Source organism: Cynocephalus volans, chromosome 3, assembly GCF_027409185.1.
Source record: "Cynocephalus volans isolate mCynVol1 chromosome 3, mCynVol1.pri, whole genome shotgun sequence".
In the NCBI taxonomy this organism is placed as follows: domain Eukaryota; kingdom Metazoa; phylum Chordata; class Mammalia; order Dermoptera; family Cynocephalidae; genus Cynocephalus; species Cynocephalus volans.
Window position 1 is genome coordinate 143,386,243 of NC_084462.1, and position 27,418 is coordinate 143,413,660.

At 35.5% G+C, this 27,418-nt stretch overlaps 1 protein-coding gene across 1 annotated transcript in view; it reads left to right on the forward strand.

The window, feature by feature from the left end:
• Positions 1–27,418, forward strand: part of SLC38A6 (solute carrier family 38 member 6) — a 59,948-nt gene that overhangs the window by 6,326 nt on the left and 26,204 nt on the right. The window contains exons 4-5 of the mRNA XM_063090924.1: positions 13,601–13,653; positions 20,873–20,912. Of these exons, the coding sequence (XP_062946994.1) occupies positions 13,601–13,653; positions 20,873–20,912 (93 nt within the window). The remainder of the gene's footprint in view (positions 1–13,600; positions 13,654–20,872; positions 20,913–27,418) is intronic.

Consider the following 27,418-nt stretch of genomic DNA (forward strand, 5'->3'; position numbering starts at 1 on the left):
CCGTTTGCACCTCACTTCCACTTCCCAGCCATCTCCCTCTCTCTCATTCCCTTAGCTTTGAATCTCCTATGTATATACTACCTGCTGCCCTCCTTATTGTTATCACCTATAGACTCCTAGGCCATTTCCTAGCATTTCATGACAATTTTAACTCCTAGCTAAATTTTTGCTCCTACTTCCTTTAAGTTTCTTCAGTAGTTGCCCTGCCATAACTCTGGATGATTTCAATACTTATGTAGCTAATCCTTCTAATACTTTCAGTTCCTCTATCTCTTCCCTAGTAATCATATTATCTACCTACCTCAGCTACTTATATTCATGGTCATACCATTGATCCTGTCATAACCAAAATTGCATCCCCTCCAAAATCCCACTGTCAATCATCCTGCCCTCCAACCACCACCACCCCCATCTCTCTAGCTCATTCTCTCAAGTACTCCAACACTGGAAATTCTTTATTCACCACCAGGACTTCAACTGATTGACCCTTCCACCTTTGCACTGTCCCCTACACTCTTCTCCTTATTTCCCTCTTTCTCTAGTTGAAGTTTCGTAGTATGTTATTACTCCTTTGCATCATCATACTTCTCTGGCAAAATTCCTGCCACGGTTAAATATAACTCTGCCTACTTCACACATGCACTCATGCATTCAAATGTTCCTGTCGAAAAACAGGCAACCATGCAGACTGATATTACTATGATTCAATGTCTAGTGGACCTATGATGCTGTAACACAATCCTAATCCATTTCTTTAGTTCATTCACTTGCTTACTCTGCTGTCTAGGAGATGACTCTTTCATATCTTCTCCTCTCTATAAAACCTTCAACACATTCTCCTTGATTTGACTCTTAACTGATATCCTCACTTTCTGTTTCACTGAGAAAATAGAAGCAATCATAAAAGAACTTTATAACCTCTCGTCGTCACTCCTCCTGCCTGTCTTCATCTGTTCCCATATATCCTGTTACTTGGGGTGAACCGTCTGTGTTCATAATCCAAGGCCAGCCCGTCCGCTTGTGCTGTGATCCCATCTGCTCTCACCTATGTCACTCCAGCCACTCTCTCCCCCCTTTCTTCTTTATCATCATCTTAGTTCCTTTCTACTGTTTTCTTCCTAATATCTTACAAATAGTCTGTAATTTCTTCTATCATTAAAACATCCTTTGACTTTTTATCCCTTCAGTGTGCTTCATTGTCTTCATAGCAAATGAGTTATCTATACCAGATGTCTCCTATTCCTCTCCTCCTACAGTTGAACCCACTCCAGTCAGGCTTTCCCCATCATTCTCTTGAAATTGTTGTACCAGTCACTTCCACATTGCTGAGTCCAGTGGGCAGTTCTCAGCCTCATCTTACTTGACCAGGCAGCAGCAGGATGTGACACAGTGGAGAACTCTCCCTTTGTGATGCACTTTATTCATGCTCTCCTGGTTTTCCTGCTGTTTCACTGAACACTGCTTCTCTTCTCTTCTGCTGAATCCTCTTCATCTCCCCATCCTCTAAACATTGGAGTACTCCTGGGACTATTCCTCTGGTCTCTTTCCTTTTACACTCCCTCTAGGGCTCATGATGATGCTAAGATTTACATCCCTAGCCTGGAGCTCGCCCATGAACTTTAGACTCATATTCAACTGCTTCTGTGACATCTCCACTTGGATATCTAATGTATAGCTCAGATTTATCAAACTATCCATCTTTACACAGCCAATCTACACTTTCCACTCTTCCCACCTAAGTAGATGGTAACGTTTTCCTTCTAGTTGCTTAGGCCAAAGATCTTAGAGTCATTCTGGACTCCTCTTTTTTGTCCTCATTCTCCATGACCAATCCCTGGCATCCCATTCCCCTCCCTTCAAAAAATCCATACTGTGATTACTTCTCTTCTGCTACCACTCACCTTTGAGCTACTATCAATGGTAATAGTTATTATTTTGTTTCCTTGCTTCCAGCCTTGTTTCCTAGAGAATCTATTCTTAACAAAACAACCATAAGGGTTCTGTTAATGTAAGTTAGATCATGTTACTCCTTTTCTCAAAATCCTCCAATGGCTTTTCAGTTCACTCAAAGTAAAAGCCAAAATTCTTACAGTAGCCTTCAAAGTCCAGCATAGTCTGCTCTCCTTTATATTTCCCCGATTTATTTTCTAGTACTCTCTCCTTCACTTTGTTTCAGTCACCCTGTTTATTTTTATTTTTTTATGTGACCTATATTTTTATAGCATTTACTATGTGCCAGACATCATTTTAAAGACTTTACAAATAGAATTCATTTAATCTTCATAACAATTCTATGAAGTAAGTAACATTATTATTCCCATTACTAAAATGAGGAAACTGTGGCACAGAGAGGTTAAGCTTGTAACTTGTCCAAGGTTACCCAATTAGGAAGCAGAGGCACCAGGATCCAGACCCACATGGTGTGGCTCTAGAATTGTGCTTACTGTTCCTCATGTAGGCTGGGTAGTCTCCTGCCTCCATACCCTTTGTACTTATCGTGCTCTCTGTGGATGGTTCTTCCCCAGATTTCCACAAGGCCTGCTTCCTTACCACCTTCAAGCTTTTGACAAATCTTGCCTTCTCCACGAGATCTTTTTAGGTAACCTTATTTAAAATTGTAACTAGCCCCCGCCCCCAACACTCTCTGCCCTTATCTCAGCTTTATTTTTTCCCTAATAGCACCTACTGTCATCTGAAATACCTAGCAAAAAGTAAATATTCAATAAATGATTGCTAACGTCATCATTATCATTGGTCTTTCTGAGTTGTAGCATTAGGAAATGTATTTGTGAGTAATTGAGACACAGAAACTAGTGACTGCATCCCTACCTCAGTGAACGGAACCACCCAGTTTCTATCTCTTTCACCTCATACAATCACTCTGGTACAAATCAATTTTGTAGATGTTTCTCAGGTCTGCCTAATTCTCCTTCTTTCTTGCTATTGTATAAATCAGGCCATAACTCCTTGCTAGGATTACAGTGGAGTTGAATCCTAGTATGTATTTAAATTACGTGAATTCAAAAGAGGAGGGAGGAAACAACAGATTACATAGTTCTGGGTAATCTTGCCTGCATTCCTCTCAGGAAACATATATTCATCTGGGGACTGAGTGTCAGGTGGGAAGCACGATAATGCTATACCTTCTGTCAGTCAGTCAGGTTTTTTTTTTTTCTTTACAGATAACATTTATTGAGCTTATAGTGTACTCAGAGCTGTTTTAAGAGATTTGCATGTGTTAATTAATCATACAACTGTATGAGGTAGATATTGTTACGTCCACTTTAGAGATTAGGAAACAGGCTCTGAGAGATTACGTAGCCTTCTCAAGGCTGCACAGCTAGTTAGTTAAAAAGAGCTGATATTTGAACGAGGCAGGCTAAAAACTCCAGAGTCCATTTCCATATACAATATGCTATCATTTCCCTACCTTTATAGAGACCTGGAAGTTTATTCCCTGGAGAAGGTAAACCAAAAGGACTCTGGATTCATCGATATTAGCTATAATTAAGGACAGGGTCATCTTACTGAAAACAAGGAGATTAAATGAAATTAAATGAATTACTGACTGAAGGAGAGTCTCAGTTAGTAGAAATTGTGAGAGTGCTGGCACCAAGGCTTCTACTTTCAGTTAAGGGATTGGAGAAGTACTTTCTACAGAATTTCTCCTTCCCAGGAGAAAAGACCTAAACCTACAAAGAGTTGAGGGCTCCCCAGGAAAGAGCTGAGTTCCTTCTGTTTGATCATCATATAAGAAAGCCTACCACTCAACAAGCCTCATCTGTGCACACAGAGTTTCTATTTAGCCTTTCAGTGCCTCCCACTTATCTCAAGAGATAGATAGCTAAGTATCACATACATTTCAGGAAAACCTTTAACATGAAAGATACATTTTAAAACAACCACACACACAAAACACAGAACAACAACAGCAACAATAGTGAAATACCTCTATATACCTATTAGAAGGTAAAAATCTGAAACACGGACAATATCAAATGCTGGCAAGGATATGGGACAACAGAGACTCATTCATTGCTGCTGGAAATGCAGAATGGTACAGTCACTTTGGAATACAGTGTGGCAGGTTTTTACAAAACTAAACGTACTCTTCCTGTGTCATCCAGCAGTAATGCTCCTTGGTATTTACCCAAATCAGTTCAAGACTTGTATCGACACAAAAACCATGTATATAGCAGCTTTATTCATAATTGCCAAAATTTGGAAGCAACCAAAATGTCCTTAAGTAGGTGAGTGGATAAACGAACTGTGATATGTTCGTACAATGAAATGTTATTCAGCACTAAAAGGAAATGAGCCATCAAGCCATGAAAAGGCATGGAGGAATCTTAAATGCATTTTATCAAGTGAAAGAAGCCATACTATGCAGCAATTCCTTTTGTGTCTATATATTCAAAAGAAATGAAATCAGAACCTTGTAGAGATATCTATGCTCCCATGTTCATTGCAGCGTTGTTCACAATAGCTGAGATATGGAAGCAAGCTAAGTGTCTGTCAGGAGATGAATGGATAAAGAAACAGTGGTGTGTGTATATATATAAAATTGTATATATTTAAGTGTATATGTATAAATACAATAGTATGTTATTGAGTTGAGTCTTAAAAAAGGAGAACCTGGCATTTGCGACAAAATGGATGGACCTGAATGAGATGAAATGAGCCAGACACAGAAAGAAAAACAGTGTATGATTTCACTTACATGTGGAACTTAGAAAAGTTGAGTACATACAAACACAGAGTAGAACAAAGTTGCTGTTATGTAGGATAAATAAGTCTACATAACTAATGTACAGCATGATAACTATGGTTAATATTGTATTGTTTACTGGAAACTTGCCAAGAGAGTAGTTTCAGGTGTTCTTTCACAAAAAACAAGAAAAAGAAAAGGTGTGTGAGAGAATGGATATGTTAATTTGTTTGACTGTAGTAATCACTTCACTATGTATATCAAAACATCATGTTGTATACCTTTAAACATATACAAATAAAAAAATAAGTAACCAATCCTGTGTGATTCCAACTAGATGACATTCTTGAAAAGGCAAAACTACGGAGGCAGTAAAAAGATCTGTGGTTGCCAAGGGCTAAGGGGGGAAGGTGGGATGAAAAGGCAGAGCATAGAGGATTTTTAGGGCAGTGAAACCACTCTGTATGATACCATAATGGTGGATATACTCCATTATACATTGTTAAGACCCATAGAATGTAAAACACCAAAAATGAACCCTGATGTAAATTATGTCATAATGCCATTTCAGTGTAGGTTCATGTGTTGTAACAAATGTACCACCTTGGTGTGGGGTGCTGATGGTGGGGGAGACTGTGCATGTGTGGGGCAGGAGGTATACGGGAACTCTCTGTACTTTCTGTTCAGTTTTGCTCTGAACCATAAACTGCTCTAGAGATGAAATATATTTTTAAAAAAACACAAATAAGGAAGGAAGCAAATAAAATCAGAGGAAAAGAGGAGACAGATAATGCAGAGATCAGATGAAAACTTAAAAATTACTGTATTTAAGAGCTTCAGAGAACAAAAGGAAGATATTGAGATATTGCATCCTTGAAACAAGAACAAGAAATTATAAAAAGGGTATATTCAGAAAACACAAGAGTCCTAGAAGTAAAAAATAAAATTAATTTAGTAGTTGGGTTGGAATAACTAAGGAAATCTGGGGGGTATGGGAGGGGGGAAGGGCTGGGAAAGAAGCTTGAAAATGGGAAAGAAAAGATAAGAAAATTAGAGGAGCAGTCTGGGAGGTCCAACATGCATGTAATAGGAATTCCACAAAGATAGAAGAGGTAAAATAGGATGGTAGAAAATTACCAACAGAATACAAATAAAAGTTGGTGTAACTAAAGGAAATTAGTTTCCAGATTAAAAGGGTTCCTCCTAGTATCCAATATAAGAATTGTAAAATAATTCATATTGAGACACAGTGTGAATGATCAGAAACCCAGTTTTAAAGAGAATATCTAAAAGCTTACAGAGAGAAGAAACAAACAAAAAACTCTCTTAGAAAAAGAGTCAAGAACCATAATGGCAAAGGTCTTAGGAGCAATACTGTAAATTAGAAGAAATACCTTCAGAATTCTTGTGGAAAATTATTTCAATTTGGAATTCTATACCTAGCCAAACTACCATTTAAATGTGAAGTTTGAATAGTGACATTTTATATATGCAAGGTCTCAAAAAATTATCTCTCAGCCACCTTTACGTGGTGAGCAATGGAGGATACCCTTTAGCAAAGTTAGGGAGTAATAAAGAAACAGGGAATCTAATCTAGCACAGGAGGGAAGTGAAGTCAATTCCTAGGACATCAGCTTAGCAGCAGATCTAAGTGTCATCTACAGATTGGAGTAATTCTTTTCACAAAGGCACAGTCCTCCAGGTCATGCTTGCCCTCAGGATTGTGTTCAGTGTAGAAACCCTTTTCTTATTCCTCTTCCTGAAGGGAGTGCCTTTCTCATTTGTCAGTCTAGCTCTAATTTACATTAACAGTAGTATGTGAGTAGATTAGCAGTCAGGCCTGGCTAAGAATAAAATAGGGACTGAACCAAAGTAGTAATGAGGGGAATAAAAGAAAGAAACAGGTTGAGAAAGGTGGGGGAGTTACAATTGAGAAGAGCTGATGTCTAAGTGAATGTGGAGAGTAAAGGAGAAGGAGACGTCTAGTCCCAGATTCTGGCTTGGGCCACTGGGTTAATGATAGATAGGAACACAGTAGGAGGAGGTGGTTCAAAATAAAAATGAGTTCAGTCTTGGGTGTGTGGACTTCGAAGTATATGTAAGTGGACAGGTCTTGGAACTGAAGCACAGGATAGAGGTTTAATTCATTCATTCTCTTTTATCTATTAGGAATGCAGAGATAAACAGTTACCAGTTCCTTCCCTGAACAAGCTCATAGTCTAAAAGGAGAGACAAATACATAAACAAATAATTTATAATGTAGCATGATAAGTTTAACAATTTAAATATGTGCAAGGTATAGTGCTAACTCAGAGGAGAGAGTGATTTGCTCTCTTTGGGTTGGAGAGGGATGGTAAGTAAATGTTCCTGGAGGGCTGGGCTAAAAAAGGAATTTGACTAGCAGACAAGGCAAAAGGGAGCACTTCAGCATGGGCAAAGGTACAAAGGCATATACTGCATATTGTATTCAAGGTACCAGAAATAGTTTACTATTATTAGTGCATAAGATACAATGGAGAAAAACTAGAGAGGTAGACAAGTCTCAGATCCTAAGGCATATGGAGTTTTTGCTGAGGCAGTGAGAAGCCACTGAGGTTGCTGAAAAGAGTCAAGGTAGATACTAGAGTTCATCATTGTTGCTTCCAAAGAGAATTTGGTCCTTCCTAGAGCCCAGAACATAGTCTCTTTCTCTGAAAAAGAGAACGCATTCCCTTATCTTCCTCTACCTAAAGAAGGTTTCAATTCTTTTATGAGGATTTTAGTTTCTAGTAATGATGAGTAAATAAAGAAGGAATAAAGTAGCCCTTTTGTGCTCCCCATTTTGTTTTTGTAAAAAAGCATAAAAGTTTTTAAAGTAAAAACCCTCTGGAGCAGTGATTCTCAACACTCTCTTTATATAACAAATATTTTCTAAATGTTTCCTTTATGTCAGAAAGGAAATTCCCATAGGAATTATAACTTACCTGTGGTGAGTTGAAAGATAGCCACATCCTAAACCCTGGAACCTGTGACTGTTTCCTTATATAGCAAAAAAGGACTTTGCAAATATAACTAAGTTAAGGATGTTGAAATGGAGAGATTGTCCTGGTGGGCTCTAAATTCAGTCACATGTATTATGGAGGGATGATCACGGACAGAAGAGGAAAAGACCACGTGACCATAGAGGCAGAGACTGGAGTGATATGACCACAAACTAAGGCATGCCAGCAGCTACCAGAAACTGGAAGAGGCAAGGAATGGATTCTCTCTAGAGCCTTCAGAGGGAGCGTGGCCCTGCTGATACCTTGATTTTGACATGGTGAAACTGATTTTGGACCTCTGGCTTGCAGAACTGTGAAAGAATAAATTTCTGTTGTTTTAAGCCACTTAACTTGTAATAATGTGTTAACAGCAGCCGTAGGTAACTAATATACCACTTATACATATTATGATACCATAACAGTAAAATAAAAGAAACAGAACAAAGTAAATGCTGTTGGTGATATGATTTTCCATTTAGGGAACAATTTTTGACAAAATTCGAAACAAAACAAGTTATAGTCTTTCCTCCACTTATATGGAAATTGTATTGCTGGGAAATTTAGTATATATTCAGACCATTAACTATTGTTTTTGTAGCATCTACCATGTGTTTGACATATGGAGGATATTTAGTAAAAGCTGGATACATGGATGATGAATGAATGGATGTATTAGAACTACAGAGATTTATATTTTATAAGTTCCAAAATTAACATGAAAGGCAAAAATTTGTGATAGTCAAAATTACTTTTGAAAGTTCTTATTATAGCTTATAAAATACAGTGTTCAATATCTACATGGTATGTTAGACACCAACATACCATTTCTCAATAAAGCTGACAGCATCCTTTTTTTTTTTTTTTTTTAGCCCAGCATTGGTCTGGGTATCATATGAAGTGTATGGATTGCTTTAGGATCGTGATGAATTCCATTGAACACGATGAGGTGCTCTCACTGTGAGACACACACAAGAACTGAAACTGACTGAAAGGCAATAGATTGATACTTCCCATTTCAAAGCTCACTGTGGACATTTGCTTATCTCTTGGAATGGTACTCAGCTATCCAAACTATATTTTCATTCCTTTTTCTTCTTTTGATTAATGAGCATAGTTCAATAGACTCACAACTAATTAAGTGGGCTGATTATGTAGCTCCATCTTCAGTAGATTACTGTTCTTGTCTCTAATGAGTGGTTCTCAGCTGTGCTTGATATGGCAATGCCTGGAGACATTTCTGGTTGTCACACCTGAGCACAAGGGGACAAGGGGAGGTGCTATTGGCATCTAGTGGGTAAAGGCCAGGGATCCTGCTAAACATCCTATAATACACAGGACAGCCCCCCCCCCAAAAAAGAATTATCTGGGCCAAAAAGTAGTGGCAAGGCTAAGAAACCCTGAGTTACATTGTGTGCGTGCTCTACTCATGTAGTCCTCCCTTCATAGTGTTTGCTTTGACATTAGCACAAGCTGAAATATTTGTTACTGGGCTGCAGGGAAGGATGAGCATTAGTCTCTGCAGGATTAAACATATTTTTAAATTAGCCTTCCCTTTTTATTTTTGTCAGAAGTAATATATGGTCACACATGCGTGTGTGCATGCACACACTTAAGCAGGACTTGGAGCAGTTCCCACCCATTCTTCCCCACTTCTAGTTCCATTTCCCAGAGTTAGCAACATTTAAAGAGTTTTTGTTTTTAATTCTTTTGGTGATTGCCTTTCTTTTCTTTTTTTAAAGTTTACTATTTTTTTACATTCTATGATGTTGCAGAGCAGTTTGGGGGAGGGGGAGTAGAGGGGGAAGGAAATGGGCTGGGAGAAGGAGGAAGGGCAGGGTTGAGGCCTGTGGCACCCCCCTCATTCCTGTAGGGGAGACCAGGGGGCTTCCAGCAGTGTCTTGGTCATTGCTGGGCTGGGTGCAGATGTTGGGGGTGTGTGGCTGAAGCCCTCATCCCACCTTTGCTGCAGCTCAGCAGCCTGGGGCACTTCTTGCAGCAGCTTGGTGGTTGTCACTTGGCTGGGTGTGGGTGTCCGGGGTGTGACTGAGGCCCAAGGCCCCCCACCCCCCCCAGCTTGGGAGAGCCCAGGACGCTTCCTGTGGTGGCTTGGTGGTTGTCGCTGGGCTGGTTGCAGGTGTTGGCAGTGTGTGGCCAAGGCCTGAGGTCTTGGTGGTTGCCTTTCTAAGTCTAAATAATATCCTTCTACTATTACTTATTAATTTAAGAGATTATGTGTTAACTCATCATTGCAAAAGGTGAAGATTTAGCTCAGGTATACTAAACCCTCCCCTTCCCTCTTCAAATTTTTGTTAGTTTATATCCAGTAGTTCTTTCAGTGATTCTTTTGTAACTCTAAATAATACATTTAAACCTTTATTTTTGTTCCACTGACTTTAGACAGTATCTTTTGATTCCCTGTTATTAGTGCTTCTGTGCTTTTTTTAACCTATCCTCTCCCTATTTCCCATAGTCTGTCTTCTGTACCCTCACATTGTCAAGGTAGACAATATTTACTTTCTGTTTTGTAATCATATTTAAGTTGTTTGTGTTTTTATCTATAGGTTGAGTCTAAAAGTTGAAAAATGAATGAATAGCACTTATAGACCATGACTGTGTAAATAATGTTCACTGCAGAGCTAAGTTGAATTTTGGGGTCCCGGAAACTTCTCTATGCATGATGTATCACAGTTTCTATGTCACTTGAAAGAATGTTCCTAGTATTCTAGCATTCTGTTTTCCTTCACTGCATCTAGTGCTTTAAAATCATACCACATTCAGTTGGTACACTGACGTTTAAACACATATTAAGAAAGATCATAAGTGGTGGTAAAATTGCATAGTGGATACTCAAAACATGAATGACCTGCACAGACATTATTACTGAGAAAAAAAGATTAGAGGAAAATGATAGAAAACGCAAGAAAGACAACAATTTCAAAATCACAAGGGTACATTCCAAATGGCCAGCTTTGTGAGAGTTGAACTGTATTTGAATAACTCATGTCTCTGAATCCAGATCCAAATATAATATTGCTGTTGCTGAAACTTGTGCTTTGTACTGTAACCAGAGTTTATTAATTGTCCTATTTCACTGAGGAAAAAATGCAAAGCAGACAGAACACTGGAGTAACTAGCTGGGAATATTCCATTAGTTCATGGGAAGCAGCTTTCCAAATGATTGCTGTGGAGGCCAAACTCTTGGTCTAGCCAAAATAGCATTAAAGTGTGCCTTGATGGTACATTAAAGAAGAAATTTACCCCCAATTTACTTGATTAAGATTTCTGCCCTGTCAAAACATAGCATTGATTTCTCTAATATCAAAAAATAATTTCCTAAAGTAGATTGCTAATGATTACTATTAGTTATTTATTTAAGGAGGGTTGTGCTAAACACTGCTTGTATGAATTCCTGTGAAAGGCTGAATTAATTTCATAATTTTCATGATTGTTATTCCTGTTCTGTAGGAATATGCTGTTAATGTGACTAATCATCAGCACATCTCACTTTTGTATCACTCAAAACATCTTTCATAAAACCTTGATTATATGAAAGAGCTGAAAAATATTTGTTATTAGTAGACCAAGCAATAGTTCAATTACTAAATACCAAAAAAAATTCAAGTTGCAGCTTAAATAAAACCTATCAGGTATTTGGCAGAGGAAATGGAACCATTCAAGTAATATGGTTTTCAAAAATAAAGTTCTACAGCCCCCGTTACAGTCATCATAGAATATGTGAACCCACCCCCCCCAAAAAAGGAAAAGAAAGACTAAACAATCATTGTTACCATTTATGTGTAATTCATTCCAGCTTTATGTGTTTTGCTTTATAGAACATACTTGGATCCTATTTTTTTCACTTGAAATATAATTGCCATAGTTCATGTTATTATAAACATAGTTTTTAATGACTATGTATTACTCTATCAGGTATACCTACCATAATTTACTTAAATTTAGGTTAGTTTTGTTTTTCCAGTATAAATAATGCCATGATGAGTATCTTCACATATAATGATTTCTCTTGATTTTAGTCTTATTTCCTAAGATAGAAGCTCTCTGAGATCAAATTTTAAAAATATTTTAAAGGTTAATTGTTCAAATTATGTTCCAGCAATCAGTACCAGTTTACACTGTTGCCAGCTTCTTAAAAAATTGCCCAAATGACAGAATAGAACTTTAAAAGTATTTCACTAGTGTTGTTTTGATTTATATGTTGAGATGCTCCAGAAAACCATTAAAAAGAGACTATGTATAGATAAAACATTCGGCTGACTGTGTACACATTTTATTTTAGTAAAGCCTCAGTGTTAAGCCAGAAGCCATTATTCGTATTCATGATGTCTCAGGCATGGAAAAGCCCTTCTAATTTTTGCAATGTAAAAGTCCGATGACAGTGACAGAACTGAATGACTAGCCAGACACGCTGACTGGAAAGCTAGAATTAGGACTTGAGCACTGTGTTCAGTCTCCATTTAAAAATCTAATGCTTTTTTTTTACTCTCAATTTGAGAGTTTGCTATATTTAGAGATATTTATATAAAACTAAAAAATAATAGACCCTAAAAGCAAGTTTGATATTGCTAAAATATATGCCACTATTGTTAAAAGTTGCAATTAAAACTCTTCACTAAGCTGTTTGAGTAGATTTTCTGAAATAGTAAAGGCTGTGTTTTAATTTTTAAAATTAAGAATAAGTGTTTATTTTTTAATTGGAACATAATCAATTATATATATTTGTGGGGTACAGAGATGACTATCAATACTTGTGTACAATATGCGATGTTCAAATCAGGATAATTACCATATTCATCATTACAAAACATAATTATTCTTTGTGTCCATTAACCAATTTCTTGCTGATCCCTCACCTTCCCACCTCTAGTAACCACAGTTCTGATTTGTGATTGTTCTTTCTTTCTTTAATAAATGTTTAATTTATTAAATTTAGATCATTGAAATACCAATTCTGTTTTGGAATATTTCAATATTAACATTTTTGCTCATAGTTAAAGTATTTACTTTTATGTTCCCTAAATATACAATCTATACTTATTTTCTACTGTTTAAAAATAAAACAAACCCTAATTTAAACTTTTTGATGAGTGTTATCTTGTTAACTTGCTCACTGATTGAGAAACTGATGCAAGATAGAAGCTATAAGGCAGGTGGATCTAAACTATTAGGAGTTTGCAAAAATTAATATGGGAAGTGTTTGAGCTACTTTCACTATTTCAGAATGACTAAGAGAAATCACAAGTTTACCTGTGATCAGCCTACACAGATTAACTTAACACACATACAAAGAGGTATCGGATAGGTAGATAGGTGGTTGTTAGTTGGTGACCAATATTATAATCTTTGTGTTGACATTGGTTACTTTATACTGATCGGAAACTTTTGCTTAGGAAAAATGGGAAATAATTATTAATATGTGCAGTTTGAGAGACAAAAATCTCAACTTTAGAACATGAGCTGCATTAAGAGGAAAAATAAAAGGAGTACTTGGTGATTTTTTAAAAAGTGAAAACCATCACTACTGAGTAAAAAGATATGTTCTAGAAAGACATCTGAAAATCATAGGCCATTGTGGGTTATATTTTGGGGTAAAATTAAAGATTTGATGAAGAAGATTGTCAAAGACCTTTACATAAAATACCCAATTAAGTCCAACTTTCTTTTTTAGTCTTGCCTTTATTTGAGGATGTTCTAGAGAATTTTCTTTTCTCATACTTGTGTCTAATCCGGATTGGCCTGGGTCATGAGAATTATACTATACTTAGTTTGTAGTAGTGCAATTAAATTTTTCCCTTTAAGAACTGGCACACAAAACTTTTTTTGTAAAAGTGAAAATTATAATTTCTCTTAACAGCTGTAACATCTTATGAAGATCTTGGACTCCTTGCATTTGGATTACCTGGAAAGGTGATTATTTTATTCTCCTTATTATGTCCAAAACCCAAAGAGGCATATTTTTCCTTGTTTCAAGTTAAAAAAGACAAATATATACTCATATAAGGGAAAGACATTAGGGGAATAAAAGGAAACTAAAGTGAGAAAAGCAGGCAGAGAAAGAGAAGGAGTCTGTGTGCCCTTCCTAAAAATGTGTCAATAAGTTTAATTCAATACTTAAATTTTTAAATATATTTTATCCTAGTAAAGGAGAATAATGATTTGAAGAATTTTAAATCAGTTGTTTTAAGTTTTTCTTATGAATTTTCATTGCATTCTCTGAGTAAATCTTCATAACAACAGTAGAAGGAAGCAGTGTAGAATTAAAATTATAGTATGGCTATTTACAAAGTCAATAATTAGAAAATCATATCACTTAAGAGGTGAACAGTGCTAAAAGATTATCTAGTTAACCCCTCATTAGATGTGAGGAAATTAAGGGGCCTGTTTGTCAACAATTGTAAAAAGCCAGTATCACATCCTAGTACTCTAGACTCTAAGTCTATTGTTTTTCCTGCTCAAAATAAGAGAAGTAAAAGCAGTATCTGTTGGGCACTCATTTGCCCATTACAGGCATACTAAACTTATTTAAGAGGTAGGGGAAAACACTGTCTTATTCCATAGGTGATTGGGGGTTAAAAACTACTGTTAGTGCTGTAGTACTTTTTTTGTTTCTGAAGTGCTGCCATACATCTAAAATCGTATTCATTTTGGTTCCAAACAGGAATTTTTCTTTTTGTTTGTAAATCTGTTGCTTGTATTTTGTTGTTATTTTTTGATTGGCAAATAAAAATTGTGTATATTTATCATGTACAACATGTTGTTTTGAAATATGTACACATTGTGGAATGGCTAAATTGAGCTAATTAATATATGCATCTACCTCACATACTTATCATTTTTTGTTTTGTTTTTAGTCTAAAAGGATACTGTATTTGTGGATGGCTAAACTAATGTCTAAGAAGTGAATCTGAGAGGAAAAAGATATAGCTATGTAATGGGGAGAAAAACCTGTATTTATATGCCAATTAACTTTGTTTTTAAAGTATAAAAGGGAATGTTTAAATCATATATTAGATAGCCTCATGGCTTGGACCTTAATAACCTGAAACTTGAGCAAAACAGAGAATATATTACTTGAGGATAAAGGGTTTTGTTAATCATCCCTGATAACAATTTCTCTTTCCTACAGATCAGGATGTTTAGTGTAATGAGTGATCCATTTCCTGCATCTAGTTTAACCTGGAAGATGAAGAAAATGTTATTTGTATAAGAAAATTCCCTAATTAATTTAATATGATTTACAAACATGATATTAAGTATCACTGACATCACTGTCTTTTCACATTAGTATTTTCTGCATTTCTTGTACAGCACCAACATCTAAAAGAAGAGTATGGATTATCGAGAGTCTGCTTTTCCTAAAACTCTAGAGGAGTTGCATTAGTATTTTAATATATGCATTCAGTTCAGGGCAGGCAGGTACACTAGACAGAGCATACTCTGAATGAAGAGGAGTTGTTATTTGTTTCTTTGTTTCCTCCCCACTCCCAGAGTTGGTTTGAAACTTTCCTATTTCCTTTGCTCCAGATATGATATGGATATGATATATGATAGGATAATATTGTACTGAGAATCAAAGAAATATTTTTGAAGTGTTTTGAACTTTTTAAGGAAAAATTTTTTAAATTGTCTACAAATTGATGTATTTACTCACCAGACAAATACTTATTGAGCAAATATCCTGCTTTATGCACTGTGCTAGACACTGAAGATACGGATAGGAAGGTAAATAGAATTTTGGCTTTTTAGATATTAAATGCTTAAATTCAGCCAAAGTATGGAAAAATAATCATTAATAAGATGATATTATTGCTTTTGTGCAAAATGTTAATAGAAAAATTCAAATATCGTGTGACAGTAGGTATCATCTGTACTGAAGATATTGTACACAAGTTCAAAATTTTTTTCACAAATAAATGTGACATTTTGGAACCGATTTTTAAATGGGTTGAAAAAGTTGTTTCTGGAAAATGTTAGAGTGGCAATCACATCTCCAAAGACACCTTGCCACATTTTCATGTCATTAGCATTCCTCTGCAAACCCCAAGGCCTCTAGTCCTCCTAATAACTTAGACTGTTTCCAGGATAGGCAAATGCTGTGCTACTGATGGGATTCCTAGTAGAGATGGGCCTAAAGAATGATCTGTTCCCAATCCATGTAGAACTGAATGATGCTAGATAAATAGCCAGCTCCAAACACACACTGGGAGTTCCAGTCCACCAAGATTTGAATGATGGAAAGACCCAAGTGGAAGGACAATGATTAACCATTTCCTATGAGGATATTTGATTACCAATAATGGGCAAAGTGCTACCTTGAGTTTCCCAGGAACTTCATCAAAGATTATAAGCTAGCAAGCCAGCAGCCTGAACTTAGTCCTCAGATATATTCTGTTTGGCTCAAATCTTTTTTATTTTTTTACTGGTTGCTAACTAAGAGTCATGAAGGTTTTTAAAAATTCCATTTTTGATATTCCTTGAAAAATCAAAAGATCTGGCTACATTGGATTTACATTCTCACATGCCATCAGCTGGCCAGAGCTGAGTAGCAGCTGCCCCATTTTGAAGTGGGAGCAGTTCTCCAATATACTACAGTTCTTGTCACCCCCTATTGTTTTATACTCAGCTTAACTTCATGTTATTTGGTTTGAAACATTTTGCCTTAATTTTTAGGGTCTGAGTATGTGGATGCTAGAGTTTTCTGCTCTAGACTTTATTAATCCCTGGAAATATGCTCAAAGGCTTGGTGTATGCCAAGCTGATATACTCAGAAGACTATATCATTTCCTTTTATTCAATACAGCATTGGCACAGCACACCCCAAACTGTCTTGGTCTATCTATTAAATCAGTGTGGTAAAACCAGTAAGAGTCTTTATCATGAACAAGTGTTGAATTTTATCAAATGCTTTTTCAGCATCTATAGATGATCATATGGACCTTGTGTTTGATTTTATTGATATGGTGTATCACATTTATTGATTTGCGTATGTTGAACCAACCTTGCATCCCTGGGATGAATCCCACTTGATCATGGTATGTAATTTTGTGTATGTGTTGCTGTATTCTGTTAGCTAGTATTTTATTGAGGATTTTTGTGTCTATATTCATCAAGGATATTGGCCAGTAGGTTTCTTTTTTTGTTGTAACTTTACCTGGTTTTGGTATCAGGCTGATGTTTGCTTCATAGAATGAGTTTGGGAGAATTGCGTCCGTTTCAATCTTTTAGAATAGTTTATAGAGAATTGGTGTCAGTTCCTCTTTGAATATTTGGTAGAATTCTACTGTGAATCCATCTGGTCCTGGGCTTTTCTTTGTTGGGAACCTTCTGATAACAGCTTCTATCTCTTTTATTGTTATTGGTCTGTTCAGATTTTCTACATCATCTTGGCTCAGTTTTGGTAGTTTGTGTGTGTCCAGAAATTTATCCATTTTCTCTAGATTTTCAAATTTGTTGGCATATAGTTGTTTATAGTAGTCTCTAATGATTCCTTATATTTCAGAGGTATCAGTTGTAATGTCACCTTTTTCATTTCTAATTTTTGTTATTTGTGTCTTCTCTCTTCTTTTTTTAGTTAGCTGTGCTAATGGTTTGTCAACTTTATTTATCTTTTCAAAAAACCAACTTTTTGATTCATTGATCTTTCATATTGTTTTTGGGGGTTTCAATTTCATTAAGTTCTGCTCTGATCTTAATGATTTCTTTCCATCTGCTAACTTTGGGTTTGGATTGTTCTTGTTTTTCTAGTTCTTTAAGGTGAAGTATTAGGTTGTTCACTTGCCATCTTGCCATTCTTCTGAAGTAAGCATTTAATGTGATAAATTTCCCCCTTAGTACTGCTTTTGCAGTATCCCACAGGTTTGGGTATGATGTATCATTGTTTTCATTAGTTTCAATAAATTTTTTGATTTTCTGTTTGATTTCCTCTTGGACCCATATGTCATTAAGTAGAATGCTATTTAATTTCCATGTGTTTGTATAGTTTCCAGAATTTCATTTGTTAGTGATTTCTAATTTTAATCCATTGTGGTCTGAAAAAATATATGGGATAATTCCAATTTTTTGAATTTGTTGAGACTTGATTTGTGACCTAACATGTGATCTATCCTGGAAAATGATTCATGTGCTGATGAGAAGAATGAATATTCTGAGGTTGTTGGAATGGAATGTTCTGTAGATATCTGCCAAGTCCAATTGGTCTAGAGCATTGTTTAGATCTTGTGTTTCTCTGCTGATTCTTTGCTTAGATGATGTGTCCAATATTGATAGTTTTGTGTTCAGGTCCCCTGCTATTATGGTATTAGTGTCTGTTTCTTTCTTTAGGTCTAATAGAGTTTGCTTTATAAATCTGGCTGCTCCAACATTGGGTGCGTAATATTTATGATTGTTATGTCTTCTTGATAGATCGATCCTTTTATCATTATGTAGTGGCCCTCATTATCTCTTTTCATGGTTTTGAGTTTAAAGTATTTTATCAGATATAAGAATAGCTACTGCAGCTCGTTTTTCATTTCTGTTTATGTGGTAAATATTTTTCCATCCTTTCACTACAAGTTAGGTATAGATGGAAAGTATCTCAACATAATTAAAGCCATATATGATAAACTCACTGCCAATATCATCCTGAGTGGGGAAAAGCTGTAAGCTTTTCCCTTAAGAACAAGAACTAAACAAGGATGCCCACTCTCACCACTCTTATTCAACATAGTGTTGGAAGTACTAGCCAGAGCAATCAGAGAAGAGAAGGAAGTAAAGGGCATCCAGATTAGAAAAGATGAAGTCAAGCTGTCCCTGTTTGCAGATGACATGATCCTATATATCGAACTGCCTAAAGCCTCTACAAAAAATCTCTTGGAGTTGATAAATGATTTCAGCAAAGTAGCAGGATACAAAATCAACACACAAAAATCAGTAGCATTTCTTTTCTCCAATAGTGAACATGCAGAAATAGAAATCAAAAAGCTTGCCCATTTACAATAGCCACCAAAAAAATAAAATACTTAGGAATAGAGTTAACCAAGTATGTGAAAAATCTCTATAATGAGAACTACAAACCACTGCTGAGAGAAATTAAAGAGGACACAAGAGGATGGAAAGATATCCCATGCTCTTGGATTGGAAGAATCAACATTGTGAAAATGAACATACTACCCAAAGTGATATACAGATTCAATGCAATCCCCATCAAAATTCCAATGACATTTTTCTCAGAAATGGAAAAAACTATCCAGACATTTATATGGAATAACAAAAGACCACACATAGCCAAAGCAATTCTCAGCAAAAAAATAAAGCTGGAGGCATAACACTACCTGACTTTAAACTATACTACAAAGCTATAATAACCAAAACAGTATGGTACTGGCATAAAAACAGACACACTGATCAATGGAATAGAATAGAGAATCCAGAAATCAAGCCACACACCTACAGCCATACAGCCATCTGATCTTTGACAAAGGCACCAAGCCTATACACTGGGGAAGGGACTGCCTCTTCAGCAAATGGTGCTGGGATAATTGGATATCAATATGCAGGAGAATGAAACTAGACCTATACCTCTCACCATATACAAAAATCAACCCAAAATTGATTAAAGAATTAAATATACACCCTGAAACAATAAAACTTCTTAAAGAAAACATAGGAGAAACACTTCAGGAAGTAGGACTGGGCACAGACTTCATAAATACGACCCCAAAAGCACAGGCAACCAAAGGAAAAATAAACAGATGGGATTATATAAAACTAAAAAGCTTCTGCACAGCAAAAGAAACAACAGATTTAAAAGACAGTCAACAGAGTCGGAGAAAATATTTGCAATGTATATATCTGACAAAGGATTAATATCCAGAATATACAAGGAACTCAAACAACTTTACAAAAAAAAAAACCAAGTAACCCAATTAAAAAATGGGCAAAGGAGCTAAATAGGCATTTCTCAAAAGAAGATATACAAATGGCCAACAGACACATGAGAAAATGCTCAACATCACTCAGCATTTGGGAAATGCAGATCAAAACCACACTGAGATAACATCTCACCCCAGTTAGGATGGCTAATATCCAAAAGACTGTGAATGATAAATGCTGACAAGGTTGTGGAGAAAAAGGAACTCTCATACAGTGTGGGTGGGACTGCAAAATGGTGCAGCCTCTATGGAAAATGGTATGGAGGTTCCTCAAACAATTGCAGATAGATCTACCATATGACCCAGCTATCCCACTGCTGGGAATATACCCAGAGGTATGGAAATCATCAAGTGGCAGTTATACCTGTTCTCCAATGTTCATTGCAGCACTCTTTACAATAGCCAAGAATTGGAACCAGTCCAAATGTCCATCAGATGAATGGATATGGAAAATGTGGTATATCTACACAATGGAATACTACTCTGCTATAAAAAAGAATGAAATACTGCCATTTACAACAACATGGATGGACCTAGAGAGAAGTATATTAAGTGAAACGAGTCAGGCACAGAAAGAGAAATATCACATGTTCTCTCTTATTTGTGGGAGCTAAAATAAATAAATAAATACACAAATAAACTGGGGGTGGGGGAAGAAGACACAACAATTACAATTCCTTGAAGTTGATATGACAAGTGAACAGATATGAGGTTGTTGGGAGGGAGAGGGGAGAGAGGGGGGGAGGGAGGTTTCGGTAATGGGCCACAATAATCAACCACATTGTATATTGACAAAATAAAATAAAATTTAAAATAAATAAATAAATAAATAAAACCAGTAAGAAAGGGAGACTGAGACCCATTCCTCTAGATCGATTTCATTTCAATTTTTTCTACTTTGATAATCACCAATTACTAGTTTTTAACACTTTTTTTAAATTTATTTTTTAAACACTCTAAACTTCTTAAAAATGACTGTCAAGAAAAATTTCAAAAATGTTCTTTACAGTAACTGTGGAACTGTTAAAGGCTTTTTTTATGTGATGGGTATTAATTTTATGTATTACAAATGGATGGCAAAATCTTTTCTTTCCAATTTCTCTTCATACATGACTTCTACATCCGTGTTTTAGTAATAATTATTGGATTTTAATAAAATGCTTATCCTTTTATATTACTTCCCTTTTTATCTTCTGAATATATTTGTTCTTTTATAGGTGGTGGTGGCAAGTACCATAATAATTCAGAATATTGGAGGTAAGCAGCTGAAAGTGTTTATGCATAGATGTGATGGAAGTAATTTTCTTCCTTTGGTTTCTTGCCTTACTACATGTCTAGCTGGGAACCTGAACCTTTGCATATACATAGGTATCTTCAGAAGCCCTGTGTGTTGGCCTCATTACTCTTTTTTGGATTCTTTTTGGGAGCACTTGTGACAGTAGCTTCTAAATTCAGTTCTATCTAAACTTTGATTGCAGTTTTGTTATTAGGTCTGCAACACACCTCTCTAAAGCATTGGCTTTCTGTGGTTGTGATGGTGGGGTACAGTTTGGAAAGACTCTTCCAGTGTTTCTAAGATATTTGCCTTCTACTTTTCTCCTAATCATCCCCATCAGCAGACACTGCTTTAGAGGGAGCGATGTTCCATGGGCTGTGAACAATCAGGTGTGGACAAACAATGTTCTCTTGTAACCAAGAAATTTAAAATGACCAAGTGGTTTAAAAAATAAATAAATATGAGACCAATAAGAAGCATTGTCACATTTATCTTTTATCTTGTTTCTACTAAAGGTTGATCCTAGGAATGATTCCAATATTAAGAACTATGTAGAAATAAAAATTACTATTAATTATAGACAGTTGTTGACTAAATGTTTTAAACATTTAAATCAGAAATATGGGAATCATGTGTACATGTTGTAAAGAAGTTGCATAGTGCAGAACAATGTTTTTATTTTAGCATTGTCTGGAGTGCTAAATAAATACTATCAGTTTAAAGGAAAATTTACAGAGAAGGTTGACATGCACTATGGATCTTACACAAGATTGTATAGTCAGAGGAAGTTTTAATCTTATTTTTTACATGTAACACTTGAAGATAATTTAAAGATGACTATAATAAAGTTCAACTTTGATTCTCAAGAGATCTGAGCGGTTTCACTTAAGTATTGTTCAATCAAATTCCATCTTTAATGGTCTTCTCGGTCAAGGAAAAAATTAACATTCTATCAATGAATTGTGCTTGTCATTGTTTTGGAATACTGAATATTCATGTTTTAATTCTTTGAATTTTTATGAAAGAAACATTATTGAATGCGAAGAATACTTTTTTGGATGCCATACCAAACAATTTCTTTCAACATGCACTACCTCACACTTCGCTATAGAAGTCAGGAAAACCAGTCTCTCACATTATAAATTTATATAGTGTCATTGATTTTAAGTTCTGTTTTGAAATAGTTTATTTTATTTAGCAGTAAGTATTGCTTAACTGTGCACTGGCAATGTTCCTGAATATGAATATATGTTTTGATATTTTCTATTCCTAATTATCCCTTCTATGTAGGTACTAAGAACATTCACATTTTGTTTAGATTAGATTGAACCTGGGTTTAACAGTTTACGTAGAATTTTTAGTTCAGGAATTTGGATCCAAATTTGTGACCTTGGCACAATGCCCACTGTTGTATTTTCTGTATCTTTGCCCTTGATTACTTTCTTGTTCTCTAATCTTGTTTGTGTTACCAGAGATGGCTGTATTATCTGTGTATATGCTTCTGTCTCCCACTAATATAAGCTCCTCTAGGGCCAGGATTATGTTTCATTTCTCTTTGTACTCCCAGCACCTAGCACAATACCTGGGACTTAAGAAACCATTGTTGAGCTGAATGGAGCTGAAGTGATTTGTATGATCTATTTCCAGGTACTTTTTAATATTCCAGATATGTTTATCAAGAAGAAGAGAAAACGGAAATGCTAGACTGATCACTAGCTTCAAACATTTGAAAGGCTGAACATGAAATACAGAAAAAGAAACTAGGTTAATTCAGTATTGTTCCAGAGGGCAGAACTGGTTCTAATGGATAGAAGTCTACAGACAGGTTGTTTGGATTACCCTTGTAACAAAGCACTGTGATAATGGGGATGGCCTTTACTCCTGAAAACATTCAAACCGAGCTGGTTGGTCAATTGCCAAAAGTTTCTGGAAAGGATTTTTACATTTCGTGATGGATAAATCATGAATTCTCCCAACAGTTTGCGTATTTGCTTATTTGCTTATTTGTTTGTAGGTTTGCTTATTTGCTTGTTTTAGAACTTTTTTAAAAAAAGGGATTTAGAAGCACTCACAGCAATTTTTAATGGCTCTTAAATTCAGAAAAGCTGGCAATGCTTGTCCAGTTTTTAGAATGATGTCCTCATGATATGCTCCATATTGGTTTAAAGTTTATTGACAGCTCACTGAGTAATAACTGAATATATATTCTCATGGATTTTTTTCTTAGCCACATGTGTATAAATCATTCCTTTTTTAAAAATAATAGAATTGAAAGCTTGCTCTTGTGAGCAGAATACTGGATTGGAAGTCAGGTACCTTGAATTTTGTCTGCTCCAGTCTCTGCCGTTGGGTTGCCATGTGTCTCTGGGAAATCCCTCACTGACTTGTTTGGCTTCAGTTTCCTCTTTGTTAAACTGTTGAGAGTGGGGTGGGAAGCAGGGAGCTTGGAGCCCCTTCTTACTCAAAACTCTGAATTCTAATTTGGTTCTTTAGGAGGCACGTTAATCCTTTCAGGGCATTAACATATTTTAATCCAGGAAAGTTCAATGAGAAGGTTATACTTGGTTATACTTGGTATCTTTAACAAATCAGCAACTATTGCCCTAAAGCTTTTGTAGATGCTATTCTTTGTCACTAAGAAAAGGAAAGTCCCAGTTCTTGGGATTACTCTTTAGGGCAGCCTCTGAGCCTCTAAGGTTACAGTCTAGGAACTCTAACCTTAGAAAGTAGTTTTGATTGGTATACAAGTATATTGAGTCTGTGGAATTCCTAAACAGTTACTAGGCCACATATGCTTGAGAAGAAACAACATACTTACTTGGGAGGATCTTTAATATACTGTGCATATGATTTATTTAATGTTACTTCTTCAAGTGGATTTTGACTTTTTTCTTTATTAATTGGAAATACATTGAATATTTACGAGATTATATGAAGTGTAGCATCAAATTGAATTTTTACACATCTTAAGTGCCTATCTGCTTATAATATAGTTCGGATTGCATTTTTTTAAAGATAGGATGTTCATTATTAGTATAAATGGTCTAAGTTTTTGCAATGGTCTTTAAAACTGAAAAATAATGTAATAGATACTATTTAGGACAAACATTCTGCTAGCCACTTTAATTGTACTTATAGCAACTCTTTAAGGTAGATGGTATTATCCTCATTTTACAGAGAAGAGATCAGTGTGCAGAGGGGATAAGTAACTTGCTCATCTCTGCAGCGAAGCCCGGACTCAAACCTTGCTCCGTCACTCACTTCTAAAGCCTTTATTGTTTCTGCTGTGATATAGTAAACTTTTGGAAAGCTCTGAAACAATAAATGTTGAGGATCTTAAAAACTCCTTGGGAGCAGGAACTATGTGTTTTCATAACTTGACCTAGTTTCTGAGAAGAACTCAATAAATAATACGGTATTTGAATGAGACAATTTAAAGAGTTTTACTTAAATGCATAAGATTTTGCCTCAAGGAGATAATTTTATATGCTATCTAAATGATAATAAGAAACATAAAAGCCCACAGAATCGTTTCTAGTTTAGAATTATATAAAAATTTAAACGTTCGACGTATTGAGAAGAGTTAGGTCTTATTTATGGAAAATGGATAAAGTGTACTGACATATTTTTGAAATCAACTATTTTCAGGTTAAGTAATCATGTCTTAGATTAATATGTTCTAACTTTTATTCTTTTTAAAAATATTTCTCAATTCTCTTGGGATACAATGCCTTTGATGAATCTATGAAAAAAATGGAAGAGAGAGGCCTTTAAAAGCGAAATGATCATGAATTGTTCTTGATCAATATTTGTTGTATGGGTCTTTCAGCAGAGATCCGTCTTTATGGGTCTTTCCTGCATTTTTATGTTTCATAAATTGAACTAATTTGCTCATTTGTTTATGTCCCTACTGCTTAGCACATAGTGAGCATTTAGTAAGTAATATTTATTATAGAAGGAAAGGGAGGAATAAGAGAAGAAGTGAAAGAGGGAAAAGCTAGCGACCTGGCTTAGTACCCTTAGGAGGAAAAAGAGAGTTGTTTGATCGACTGGGAAGAGAAGAACAGAATATATGTGTAAGTGGGCATATTGTTTCTTTAGGAAAGAATCTACTGTGAGAACTTCACAGAAAGTCTTTTTTTCTCAAGATCTATCAGGCACCAAGTATTAGTTACTGGGCACTAACATCATCTAACAAATTAATTGGAAAAATCTACTGTCTTCAAATAATCTTTAAATTTTTTAATGGAAAAAAAGTGCAACTCGCTAAGTTTAGCACCCTTGTTCTAATGTTATGGAAATCTTTGCCTTTGGAAAATGAAAAGCCATGAAGTAAAATTCTACTTAAAAGCAATTCCTGACCTTCCCCCAACACTAAGGGATTGGGGGATTAAGTAGGCCAGAACTGAGGTAGTCCTCTGCTACCCATTTCCTCAGGAGCTGGAACAGCTTTTGCTGAGACTCATTGCTGCTGGGACACAAAGTAAGAAAAGAGGCATCTGGAAGTTTTAATATCTAATTCTGTTACAGGCAAGAGAATTCTGTCTTAGAGAGTTGGAATTTGTTAAGAACTGTAGTAGAAAATAAGTATAGGTGGTTTCCACACAGTTCCCCTGTGTTGCATTATGTGATTCTTTTCTTAAAAACTAAGGTTAGTTTCACATTCATCTGAACTCCTGAAATAGACCATTCAGTAGACTAGAATATCACTAGAAATCATACAGTAAAACCCCAACACTTCTTATTAGTCAAGCCAGAGAAAGTCCTCTTACCTCTGACAAGTACATGGTAAAAGCAGTCATTTGATAGAATTTCTGGTTTCATATCTTGCCAAACTCAAAATGTGGAAATGTGAGTGGCTTCCTAGGAGTATGTTAAATTCTAACTTTGCTTTTATAAAATAAAAAGGACCGCTACAGATAGCATGTTCTTTTCTTAGTTCTTTAAAGCTCCAGTTTTTTAAAGGTGATTAATGATTTAATCACTGCTACATATTGTGGAAGAACACTAAACATTAGTAGTCTTACTGAAACTTCCTGAAATTGCTAGAATGACCCAGATTTTCCAGTCTCGCACAGAATCCACAAACCTTACTTTAGCAGCCTTGATTAACACCTCAGTTTAGGAATCTAAGTTTTAAGAGAAACCCAGCAACCCTTTATGTACTCAGGCAGCACAGTTTCTATATCTCATAAACAGAAAGGTATAAATAACATAATTTTCAGTTATAACTACAAAAATCTCAAGTTCTCAGATTCACAACTTAATGTTAGATAAGTTAGTAACTATTAGAATTTACTTTCTGTAATTTTTTTTTTTTTTTTTTTTTGAAGTAGTGCAATACTGTCAGATGTGCTAGTTTGTCTCTTGGGCAACTGATTGGATGTGCTGTTACAACGCCATCTGCTGGTCAGATATTCTGTAGTCAAATTGCAGCTCTTTTTGCTGAGCAGTACTGTCAGAAATTCTGGAAAGCACTACTTTAAAATAGAAGAGGTACAGGAAATTTGGAAGTAGAGTCTTTATCACAAGTACTTTCTTTGACAAAATTTACTGGTAACATGTCAGTAAAAAGTGGTTTTCAAAATAATGTGTTTCTTAGTCATGATTTCTATTGTAATTTAGTTATACAATTTTCAGAATAGTAGATATTATGGTCACTATTTTTTCAAATATAAGATCTTGATAAATGGTAAAACAAAGACATGTATTTTTCTAGGGTTAGGGAGGAACATTTTATCTGGTATGTTTTGATTTCCATTTATGCACAAATTAGGGGAAAGACATTGTTTTCAGGGATTTAAAAAAAGGTCCTTTTTAAAAAAGAGGTTGTGTTGTGTACTATTTGAGTAGGGATAGAATTTCAGTGGTATTTAGACATTTAGAGAGAATGCCAGGTTAATAAGACACATTAAATAGAATAAACCAATTACAATCCATGACTGAAAACCTATTTGAAATAAAATTAAATCTCTCTTAGATGGAAAGACAAACTTATTTCCTCCCATAGTACATCTGTTTGTTTCGGGCTGACTAATACTTCAAGAAGTTGATGAACTCTCAAGTGCTGAAAACCTAATTCTGTCTTAAAAATAGCTGTAAGTAATCCTATCTTCATGCATGTATTTTAAGTGTTTAACAAAAAGGATAATTGTCTTTGTAAACTAATGATTTCTTAGGCCTGAACTCGAATTAAGGCTTTATCTTTTTTTTTTAAAGGTTGTTGCTTAACTAATGATAAATTGAGAAGCATTTTCAGAGTGCTGGTAAAAATAGTTTATAATAATATAGGGTTTGGGGGCAGAGGGATTGGTTTTTGTTTTTATTTTTTAGATTTCAGTGTAGTGTTAATACCTCAAACGTGAGAATAGGAAACTTTCTCTTCAGAACTACGATCATAGCTGTAAATTCAGTAGAGTTGTAATGGTAGATGCAGTAGAGTCCTATCATGAAACCCCATGAATCTTGAACTAATCACTTCACCAAA